The sequence below is a fragment of the Hyla sarda genome, chromosome 7, assembly GCF_029499605.1.
Source record: "Hyla sarda isolate aHylSar1 chromosome 7, aHylSar1.hap1, whole genome shotgun sequence".
NCBI classification, from domain to species: domain Eukaryota; kingdom Metazoa; phylum Chordata; class Amphibia; order Anura; family Hylidae; genus Hyla; species Hyla sarda.
This window is the reverse complement of record NC_079195.1, coordinates 98,779,185-98,791,957: the sequence shown is the minus strand read 5'-3', so window position 1 is coordinate 98,791,957 and position 12,773 is coordinate 98,779,185. Positions and strand designations below refer to the sequence as shown.

Genomic DNA, 12,773 nt, shown 5'->3' with positions numbered 1-12,773 from the left:
GGCCACCTATTCAGAGTGGGTCCCTAACATCCCTAGCATAAAATGGCGCAGCACTGGGCTGCGACCACCACCGCCGCGACACCAGTGCCCACGGGGGGGGGGAACGACCCACTGTCAGAGCGGCCCCAGTGCTACTCAAACCAGTCTATGGGCCGCACCCGCCCGCAATCACAGCGCCACGGCAGCAACGGACGCCGCCCAGCACCACACCAGTGTGAACAAGGTGTAATAGCTCACTTACCATTCTCTTCCAGTCAGACTGGGAGGCTGCCAAGAAAGAAATGGCCCTTATGTAGCTAATTACTACTTATATAGGGTTGGGCTGAGGGGGTGGGGAAGAGTGCAGCACATGTTCAAATCTGTTTAACTTTCTGGAGCCAGTTGATATATAAAAAAAAGTTTTGGCCTGGAATACCCCTTTAAGTCCCAGGATGCCCTTGGTCGTAGTGGGGTTAAAAGGTCAAAAGATTAAAATATATAAACTAAGAAGACACTGTGAAGTACGGGGATATACTCGGCAGGCCTGGAGAAATATTTTTCTAAAAGATGTTTTTATGTTCTTGATGTATTTCTGGGGGTATATTAATATATATATATATATATATATATATATATATATATATATATATGTCAAAGAAGAAAGCAGCACTCCTAATGCGTGAGTAGGTGCCTCCAGCTAGGATCCGGGTCCAGGATCCCGCATACGTAGTTCCAAGGAAAATGCTGTGGCACTCAAGGTATGGTGAAAAAATGAAAACTATTTATTCATTCAAAATGTGCAAAGAGCAACGTTTCAATGGTCTCACACCATCATTATCAAGTGGCTTGATGATGATGGTGTGAGACCATCGAAACATTGCTCTTTGCACATTTGGGATGAATACATAGTTTTCATTTTTTCACCATACCTTGAGTGCCACAGCATTTTCCTTGGAACTACGTATAAAGAATCCTGGACACGGACCCTAGCTGGAGGCACCTACTCACGCATGGAACTATATATATATATATATATATATATATATATATATATATATATATATATATATATATACACACACAAATCAAAAAATATGTTGCAGTCTCTTGTAATACCTTTTTTATTGGACTAACAGAATTTTGTAGAGACAAGCTTTCAGGATTCCTCCCTTTATCAAGTCCAATAGTCAAGGACTAATGATCAAAGGACTTTACATATTATCAGGGAGGAATCCCAAAAGTTTGTCTCTACAAAATTCTGTTAGTCCAATAAAAAAGGTATTACAATCTGCATCACTGGACTAATATGGCTTCTCACATTTACTATACAGATATACACATACCTGAAGATGGTTTAGAACCCTGTGATGTCACAGATGCTTGTGATGATGTCACCGTAAGCTGTACAAGGAGGTGCGCGCCGGCTGCAGTCTCTTCAGTGTGTTTTGCATTCACAACCTGTGGTGCAAAGTGTTTGTTAGAGAGTTTCTATTTGCGATAGAGAATTCAAGATTTTGACCGTTCCTTATCTGAAGAGAGAACCACAAGGTAAGTCTCAGCCTCTTCTATTCATACATACACAGGGCTTTTTGTTTGACAGTTTTTTTTTATTGCTGTTGCTTTTTTTTTTAGCAAAAAAAAACCAAGAAATTAATTTCCAAAAGAAATAACAAAAGTTATATTTCTCATAGCATTGTGACAATACTTGGCTTAGGCATTAAACATAACACAACGCACAGATAGTATCATGACCAGAGCTTTTTCTTGCAAAACTGCTAAAATGCAATTATGCCCAAAAAAGCCCCCAAGAAAAAGAGTCCTAATTCATGAAGTTCTAAAATATATAAGTCTATGAGAAAGATTTGGTGGTGTAGTAAAAGAATAACAGAAAGATTAGGGCAGAAATATAATATTATATAATAGAATTCTGTGTGTCCTAACAATAGAAATACTCCGGGTACTCCGAAAGGGAAAATTTTCAAATCAACTAGTGGCAGAAAGTCATATAGGGGACGGATAGATCCCAATGAGGTGGGGTAGGTTCATTATTAGTAAATGTATATAGCAGGATAGCCCAATTGTATCTACAGTATGAAGTTCACATGGCCCAGTGACCATACAGCCAAGCCCTTATAATCCACCATTACTGGGACAGATTCAGGGTTATCAGATATTACTATGACCGGAGAGGTTCAGGTTTATCAGATATTACTAGGACCGGACAGGTTCAGGGTTATCAGATATTACTAGGACAGGACAGGTTCCGGGTTATCAGATATTACTAGGACCGGACAGGTTCAGGGTTATCAGATATTACTAGGACCGGACAGGTTCAGGGTTATCAGATATTACTGGGACCGGACAGAATCAGGGTTGTCAGATATTACTAGGACCGGACAGGTTCAGGGTTATCAGATATTACTAGGACCGGACAGGTTCAGGGTTATCAGATATTACTAGGACCGGACAGGTTCAGGGTTATCAGATATTACTAGGACCGGACAGGTTCAGGGTTATCAGATATTACTAGGACTGGACATGTTCAGGGTTATCAGATATAACTAGGACCGGACAGGTTTAGGGTTATCAGATATTACTAGGACCGGACAGGTTCAGGGTTATCAGATATTACTAGGACCGGACAGGTTCAGGGTTATCAGATATTACTAGGACCGGACAGGTTCAGGATTATCAGATATTACTAGGACCGGACAGGTTCAGGGTTATCAGATATTACTAGGACCGGACAGGTTCAGGGTTATCAGATATTACTAGGACCGGACAGGTTCAGGGTTATCAGATATTACTAGGACCGGACAGGTTCAGGGTTATCAGATAATACTAGGACCGGACAGGTTCAGGGTTATCAGATATTACTAGGACCGGACAGGTTCAGGGTTATCAGATATTACTAGGACTGGACAGGTTCAGGGTTATCAGATATTACTAGGACCGGACAGGTTCAGGGTTATCAGACATTGGTAACCTCAGGGAAGACGTCTCCATATAAAACACTTATAGAGAAGCGTCTTCTTCTGAGGCTGTGATGGTCTTAGTGTTATCTTGTGGTTCTGTGCTGGACATTTCTGCTCTGTATGAAGGATCTATTGTATAATGACAGTAATGATGACATGTTGTCTAATGTGTTCACTTATCTCTCTCTCTCTAGTGTTTTCAGGCTCTGACCTGTGACCATGGCCTCTCCACAAGACCCATTGCTGAAGGAGGAGGAAGAAGCAATGGAGGACCATAGTGATATGGATGTAGAAAAGGGCGATATCCCTGAGAGGCAGAACCTGCCATCTCTAAGCGTGATGTCCACCGCACGTTCCATCATCACCGTAGTGATCCTCGCCTTTGTTAATTTGCTCATCTATGCAAATCGCTCCAGCGTGGCGGGGGTGCTGCCTTATATACAGAAAGCATATGACACCAATGCTAGTCTGTCCGGCTTATTGAATACATTGTTCATTGGAAGCTACGTGCTGGTCGCACCAATTGCCGGATATTTGGGCGACCACTGTAATAAGAAATATACTGTTTGCGCAGGAGTCATCGTTTGGCTGAGCATGACACTTACCCTGTCATTCATCCCTGACGGGTACTTCCTGCTCTTCCTGCTGACGAGTGGACTGGTTGGAGCCGGAGAGGCGACTTTCTGCACCATCGCCCCCTCCATCATTGCAGACCTTTTTACAAGTGACCAGCGGACCCGCATGCTGAACGTGTTTTACTCCGTCATACCTGTAGGCTGCGGACTAGGATACATCATCGGGCCCAAAGTGACTGATGCAGCAAGGGGCGATTGGCACTGGGCATTTCGGGTCACCCCTGGCCTGGGCCTCATAGCTGTGGCTTTGATGATTTTGGTCACAAAGGAGCTTCCAAGAACGACTACAAACGGGAAGAAGAACAACAAATCCCAGAAGTTTGCCAAATGGGCGACAGATCTGAAAAAACTATTTAAAAATCGAAGCTTCATGTTAACCACCATGGGATCGACGGCGGTATCCTTCATAGTGGGAGCCATAGGTGTATGGGGTCCGTCATACCTGACCCACGCACGAACACTCCTACAAGAGAAGGACCCTTGCCGTGCTGAACCGTGTGACTATCACGACATCCTAATATTTGGTGTGGTTACAGTCGTTTCCGGCATTCTGGGAGTTGTAGCAGGGACGGAGATAAGTAAAAGATATCGCAAATCCAACCCACGGGCGGACCCGCTTGTGTGTGGATGCGCGATGATGCTCTCCGCCCCTTTTCTTCTGTTGGCATTGACTTTTGGCAACATCAGCCTCGTTGCCACCAACATCTTCATCTTCATCGGAGAGACGCTTCTGTCAGTAAATTTCACCCTCATATCTGACATTATACTAAAAGTAGTAACTCCGTGGAGGAGATCTTCAGCCCTGGCCATGCAGATGACAATCTATCACCTCCTAGGTGACGCCGGCAGCCCGTACCTCATCGGCCTGATATCTGACACCTACGAACGAGGATATGCCAAATCCCCTCTTCTGAAATACCGCAGCCTGGAGTATGCCCTCATGACCTGCACCATAATGGCAGTCATCGGAGGGGCCTTCTTCATGGCCACGGCCCTATATATAGAGAGGGACGAAAAAGAAGCAGAGATGGAATCAGAACCTCCGTCATCCTCCTCCTCCTCACTGCTTCCTGCCGATGAGGACCACGCTTCAGACTAAGGAAAAGTCATTGCTTACCTTTATCTCGTTTACTTCATAAAATAAAAATTAAGAAAAAATAACTGCATTTGTTCTATGTTCCACTTTACCCCTTATTCTCTACCCAGGGGCGGACACAGACAGCAGAGGGCCCTTGTGCAAAGAATGTGCCTGTGCCCCCCCCCCAAAAAAAAAAACATAAATTGTTCAGCACCCCCCTCCATATGTCACTTACTCAGGTGGACCCCAATATGTCACTTGCTGTATAAGTTTCTAATTATTTATTAAGGCCTCCCATATGCCGCAGCTCATTCAAGCCCCCCACATTAGGTAGCATAGATTCCCAACATTAGGTAGGGTAGATTCCCCACATTAGGTAGCATAGTTTCCTCACATTATTTAGCATAGTTTCCCCACATTAGGTAGCATAGATTCCCTACATTAGGTAGCAGTTTCCCCACATTAGGTAGCATAGTTTGCCCACATTAGGTAGCATAGTTTCCCCACATTAGGTAGCATAGTTTCCCCACAATAGGTAGCACAGATTCCCCACATTAGGTAACATAGTTTCCCCACATTAGGTAGCATAGTTTCCCCACATTAGGTAGCACAGATTCCCCACATTAGGTAACATAGTTTCCCCACATTAGGTAGCATAGTTTCCCCACATTAGGTAGCACAGATTCCCCACATCAGGTAACATAGTTTCCCCACATTAGGTAACATAGTTTCCCCACATTAGGTAGCATAGTTTCCCCACATTAGGTAGCACAGATTCCCCACATTAGGTAACATAGTTTCCCCACATTAGGTAGCATAGCTTCCCCACATTAGGTAGCATACTTTCCCCACATTAGGTAGCATAGTTTCCCCACATTAGGTAGCACAGATTCCCCACATTAGGTAACATAGTTTCCCCACATTAGGTAGCATAGATTCCTCACATTAGGTAGCCATAGCCCCCCCAAACACACAGTCAGACACAGACACACACAGAGACACACTTACCTGCCCTGCACAGCGCTTCTCCTCTCTGGCAGCGGCCTGACGAGTGACGTCACTGACGTCCTCCTGAGCGGGTCTGCAGAAGTACGTCACTTGTGCGACGTCTCTCGTCAGACCCCGGTCGGCCGGAGGCAGACTCACTGTCTAAAGTGCCCGCTGCGCTACTATACCCCGCAGTTGCTTTAGAACAGTGAGCAGCGGCGGCGCCAACCCTACCATGAACCTACTAGGCACAAAAAAAAGGGGGGCAGCAAAATGCCGCCCCTGAAAAGTGCCACCTGGGACTTATGGTCCCACCGGGTCCCATGGTAGGGCCGACCAGAGGCGGCTCTAGACTTTGTGAGGCCTTAGGCGAAACTTGAACATGAGGCCCTGCTTTATTTTCTGCTGAAATTACATGGTGGTCCGGCTGTGAGATGGTTATACTGTGACATCACTGTGTATTATCCCTGTACTGTGACATCAATGTGTATTCTCTCTGTACTGTGCCATCACTCTGTGTATTATCCCTGTAATGTGACATCACTGTGTGTATTATCTCTGTACTGTGCCATCACTGTGTATTATCCCTGTACTGTGACGTCACTGTGTATTATCTCTGTACTGTGCCATCACTCTGTGTATTATCCCTGTACTGTGACATCACTGTGTATTATCTCTGTACTGTGCCATCACTGTGTATTATCCCTGTACTGTGACGTCACTGTGTATTATCTCTGTACTGTGCCATCACTGTGTATTATCTCTGTACTGTGACATCACTGTGTATTATCTCTGTACTGTGCCATCACTCTGTGTATTATCCCTGTACTGTGACATCACTGTGTGTATTATCCCTGCACTGTGACATCATTGTGTATTATCCCTGTACTGTGACATCACTGTGTGTATTATCCCTGTACTGTGCCATCACTCTGTGTATTATCCCTTTTAATGTGACATCACTGTTTATTAACTCTGTACTGTGCCATCACTGTGTTTTATCCCTGTACTGTGACGTCACTGTGTATTATCTCTGTACTGTGCCATCACTGTGTGTATTATCCCTGTACTGTGACATCACTGTGTGTATTATCCCTGTACTGTGACATCACTGTGTATTATCCCTGTACTGTGACATCACTGTGTATTATCACTGTACTGTGACATCACTGTGTATTGTCCCTGTACTGTGACATCACTGTGTGTATTATCCCTGTAATGTGACATCGCTGTGTATTATCCCTGCACTGTGACATCACTCTGTATATTATCCCTGTACTGTGACATCACTCTGCATATTATCCCTGTACTGTGACATCACTGTGTGTATTATCCCTGTACTGTGACATCACTGTGTATTATCCCTGTACTGTGACATCACTGTGTATTATCTCTGTACTGTGACATTACTGTGTATTATCCCTGTACTGTGACATCACTCTGTATATTATCCCTGTACTGTGACATCACTGTGTATTATTCCTGTACTATGACATCACTGTGTATTATTCCTGTACTGTGACATCACTGTGTGTATTATCTCTGTACTGTGACATCACTGTGAATTATCCCTGTACTGTGACGTCACTGTGTATTATCCCTGTACTGTGATGTCACTGTGTATTATCCCTGTACTATGACATCACTGTGTATATTATCCCTCCATGTACTGTGACATCACTGTGTGTATTATCTCTGTACTGTGACATCACTGTGTATTATGCCTGTACTGTGACATCGCTGTGTGTATTATCTCTGTACTGTGACATCACTGTGTATTATTCCTGTACTGTGACATCACTGTGTGTATTATCTCTGTACTGTGACATCACTGTGTGTATTATCTCTGTACTGTGACATCACTGTGTGTATTATCCCTGTACTTTGACATCACTGTGTATTATCCCTGTACTGTGATATCACTGTGTATTATCCCTGTACTGTGACATCACTGTGTATTTTATCCCTGTACTGTGACATCACTGTGTATTATCCCTGTACTGTGACATCACTGTGTATTATGCCTGTACTGTGACATCACTGTGTATTATCCCTGTACTGTGGCATCACTGTGTATATTATCCCTGTACTGTGACATCACTGTGTATATTATCCCTGTACTGTGACATCACTGTGTGTATTATCCCTGTACTGTGACATCACTGTGTATATTATCCCTGTACTGTGACATCACTGTGTGTATTATCCCTGTACTGTGACATCACTGTGTATATTATCCCTGTACTGTGACATCACTGTGTGTATTATGCCTGTACTGTGACCTCACTGTGTGTATTATCCCTGTACTGTGACATCACTGTGTGTATTATGCCTGTACTGTGACATCACTGTGTATTATCCCTGTACTCTGACATCACTCTGTATATTATCCCTGTACTGTGACATCACTCTGTATATCCCTGTACTGTGACATCACTGTGTATTATTCCTGTACTGTGACATCACTGTGTATTATTCCTGTACTGTGACATCACTGTGTATTATTCCTGTACTGTGACATCACTGTGTGCATTATCTCTGTACGGTCACATCACTGTGTATTATCCCTGTACTGTGACATCACTGTGTATTATCCCTGTACTCTGATGTCACTGTGTATTATCCCTGTACTATGACATCACTGTGTATATTATCCCTCCCTGTACTGTGACATCACTGTGTGTATTATCTCTGTACTGTGACATCACTGTGTATTATCCCTGTACTGTGACATCACTGTGTGTATTATCTCTGTACTGTGACATCACTGTGTGTATTATCTCTGTACTGTGACATCACTGTGTGTATTATCCCTGTACTGTGACATCACTATGTATTATCCCTGTACTGTGACATCACTGTGTATTATCCCTGTACTGTGACATCACTGTGTATTATCCCTGTACTGTGACATCACTGTGTGTATTATCCCTGTACTGTGACATCACTGTGTATATTATCCCTGTACTGTGACATCACTGTGTATATTATCCCTGTACTGTGACATCACTGTGTATATTATCCCTGTACTGTGACATCACTGTGTATATTATCCCTGTACTGTGACATCACTGTGTGTATTATCCCTGTACTCTGATGTCACTGTGTATTATCCCTGTACTATGACATCACTGTGTATATTATCCCTCCCTGTACTGTGACATCACTGTGTGTATTATCTCTGTACTGTGACTTCACTGTGTATTATCCCTGTACTGTGACATCACTGTGTATATTATCCCTGTACTGTGACATCACTGTGTGTATTATCCCTGTACTGTGACATCACTGTGTGTATTATCCCTGTACTGTGACATCACTGTGTATATTATCTCTGAACTATAACATCACTGTGTGTTATCTCTATACTGCAACATCACTGTTGATACTTACACTGCACTGTGACGTCACTGTATATATTAAGCCTGTATACCCTAATGCCACTGTACATATTTACCTTGCACTGCGAGTGACAATACAGGGTAAATATGCACAGTGACATCACAGTTCAGAGTAAATATAAACAGTAATGTCTATGTACAGGGACAATAAACAGTTTTTCCACTACAGGGTTAATAAACGCAGTGTTGTCACAGTAGAGGGTAACTATACAGTGATGTCATTGTACCGGGAAAATATACACAGTGAAGTCAGCATTCAAGAATAATAAACTGTGATGTCACTACAGGGTTGTTATACACAGTGACATCAAATTACAGGATGAAGCACAGTGATGTCACAGTTTATTATGAAGCACAGTGATGTCAGTTTATTATTAAGCACAGTGATGTCACAGTTTATTATGAAGCACAGTGATGTCACAGTTTATTATGAAGCACAGTGATGTCACAGTTTATTATGAAGCACAGTGATGTCACAGTTTATTATGAAGCACAGTGATGTCACAGTTTATTATGAAGCACAGTGATGTCACAGTTTATTATGAAGCACAGTGATGTCACAGTTTATTATGAAGCACAGTGATGTCACAATTTATTATGAAGCACAGTGATGTCACAATTTATTATGAAGCACAGTGATGTCACAGTTTATTATGAAGCACAATGATGTCACAGTTTATTATGAAGCACAGTGATGTCCCAGATTATTATGAAGCACAGAGCCATCTCACAGTTTACTATGAAGCACAGTGATGTCCCAGTTTATTATGAAGCACAGTAATGTCCCAGTTTATTATGAAGCACAGTGATGTCACAGTTTATTATGAAGCACAGTGATGTCACAATTTATTATGAAGCACAGTGATGTCAGTTTATTATGAAGCACAGTGATGTCACAGTTTATTATGAAGCACAGTGATGTCACAGTTTATTATGAAGCACAGTGATGTCACAATTTATTATGAAGCACAGTGATGTCAGTTTATTATGAAGCACAGTGATGTCACAGTTTATTATGAAGCACAGTGATGTCACAGTTTATTATGAAGCACAGTGATGTCACAGTTTATTATGAAGCACAGTGATGTCACAATTTATTATGAAGCACAGTGATGTCACAATTTATTATGAAGCACAGTGATGTCACAGTTTATTATGAAGCACAATGATGTCACAGTTTATTATGAAGCACAGTGATGTCCCAGTTTATTATGAAGCACAGTGATGTCACAGTTTATTATGAAGCACAGCAATGTCACAGTTTATTATGAAGCACAGTGATGTCCCAGTTTATTATGAAGCACAGTAATTTCCCAGTTTATTATGAAGCACAGTGATGTCACAGTTTATTATGAAGCACAGTGATGTCACAATTTATTATGAAGCACAGTGATGTCAGTTTATTATGAAGCACAGTGATGTCACAGTTTATTATGAAGCACAGTGATGACACAGTTTATTATGAAGCACAGTGATGTCACAGTTTATTATGAAGCACAGTGATGTCACAATTTATTATGAAGCACAGTGATGTCAGTTTATTATGAAGCACAGTGATGTCACAGTTTATTATGAAGCACAGTGATGTCACAGTTTATTATGAAGCACAGTGATGTCACAGTTTATTATGAAGCACAGTGATGTCACAGTTTATTATGAAGCACAGTGATGTCACAGTTTATTATGAAGCACAGTGATGTCACAGTTTATTATGAAGCACAGTTTTGTCACAGTTTATTATGAAGCACAGTGATGTCACAGTTTATTATGAAGCACAGTGATGTCACAGTTTATTATGAAGCACAGTGATGTCACAATTTATTATGAAGCACAGTGATGTCACAGTTTATTATGAAGAACAGTAATGTCACAGTTTATTATGAAGCACAGTGATGTCACAGTTTATTATGAAGCACAGTGATGTCACAGTTTATTATGAAGCACAGTGATGTCACAGTTTATTATGAAGCACAGTGATGTCACAGTTTATTATGAAGCACAGTGATGTCACAGTTTATTATGAAGCACAGTGATGTCACAGTTTATTATGAAGAACAGTGATGTCACAGAGACTACAGAATGTACAACTGTACGTATGATGAAGATGGCGGGATGCTATCGAAACGTCACACATACATGGGGGAATAAAACACTTTGTTTTTGCACCTTATCTGGGAGTGCTGCTGGATCTTTAGTTTTGTAGATAGATAGATGATATATAGATAGATAATAGATATGAGATAGATAGATAGTTAAATATGAGATAGATCAGTGTATCCCAACCAGGGGGCCTCTATCTATTCTAAAACGACAACTCCCAGCATGTCTTTGGCTTTATGAGCATACTGGGAGTTGTAGTTTTGCAACAGCTGGAGACCCCCTGGTTGGGAAACACTGATCTATCTATCTATCAATCATCTATCTATCCATCTATCTCCTATCTATCTATCTATCTATCTATCTATCTATCTATATCATATCTATCTATCATCTATCTATATCATATCTATCTATCATCTATCTATCTATCATCTATTAATCTATCTTTCTATCTATCTCATATCTATCTATATATCATCTATCTATCTCTCATATCTATCTATCTTTCATCTATGTCTCATCTATCTGAGATAGATATGAGACAGATAGAAAAATAGAAAGATAGATAGATACATAAATAGATGGATATAGATAGATGGATAGATAGATAGATAGATAGATAGATAGATATGAGATAGATAGATGAGATAGATAGATGAGATAGATAGATGAGATAGATAGATAGATAGATAGATAGGAGATAGATGGATAAATAGATAATAAAAAAAACTCCAGAAGAGCAGCACAACAAAATTAAGAAAACCAATGCACTGGTGCACGCTGGGTGTGGACCTTGGTGAGAGGTTCACTTGTACTAGAAAAAAGCAAGAGACCAGCAGCACACAGAAAAATTAGTGCAAAAAAGGTGGAGATTTATTGCATTATCCCAGTGTACAAAAGAAGCGACGTTTCAGCGACCTCTCGTCGCCGTTCTCAAGCTCCTTGAGGACGGCGACGAGAGGTCGCTGAAACGTGGCTTCTTTTGTACACTGGGATAATGCAATAAATCTCCACCTTTTTTGCACTAATTTTTCTGTGTGCTGCTGGTCTCTTGATTTTTTTTTTTTTTTTTGGATAGATAGATAATAGATAATAGATAGATGATTGATATAGATCACTGTTTCCCAACTAGGGGGGCCTCCAGCTGTTGCAAAACTACAACTCCCAGTATGCTCATAAAGCCAAAGGAATGCTGGGAGTTGTAGTTTTGCAACAGCTGGAGGCCCCCTGGTTGGGAAACTGATATATCTATATCATATAAATTTATCTATATCATATCCATCTATCTATATCATATCCATCTATCTATCTAATCTATCTATCTGTCTATATCATATCTATCATCTATCTATATCATATCTATGTATCTATCATCTATCTATCGATCTGTCTATCATCTATCTATCCACCTATTTATGTATCTTTCTATATATCATCTCTCTATCTATATATCATCTATTTATCAATCTTTCTATCTATCTCATATCTATCTATCTATCTATCTATCTATCTATCTATATATATATATATATATATATATATATTTATATATATGTATCTATCTATATATCATCCATCTACCTATCAATCTCTCATATCTATTTATCTATCTATCTCT

At 41.0% G+C, this 12,773-nt stretch overlaps 1 protein-coding gene across 1 annotated transcript; it reads left to right on the top strand.

Moving 5' to 3' along the window:
- Nucleotides 1-1,377: 1,377 nt before the first annotated feature.
- Nucleotides 1,378-4,723, top strand: LOC130281953 (protein spinster homolog 1-like). The gene is made up of 2 exons (XM_056529747.1): nt 1,378-1,527; nt 3,149-4,723. Exon 2 carries the CDS (start codon nt 3,174-3,176, stop codon nt 4,686-4,688), a length of 1,515 nt encoding a protein of 504 aa, XP_056385722.1. The 5' UTR covers nt 1,378-1,527; nt 3,149-3,173; the 3' UTR covers nt 4,689-4,723.
- Nucleotides 4,724-12,773: the final 8,050 nt, after the last annotated feature.

Bases quoted from the DNA above. Each gene is read 5' to 3' on its own strand.
- LOC130281953 (XM_056529747.1), top strand. From the start codon at position 3,174: ATGGCCTCTCCACAAGACCCATTGCTGAAGGAGGAGGAAGAAGCAATG.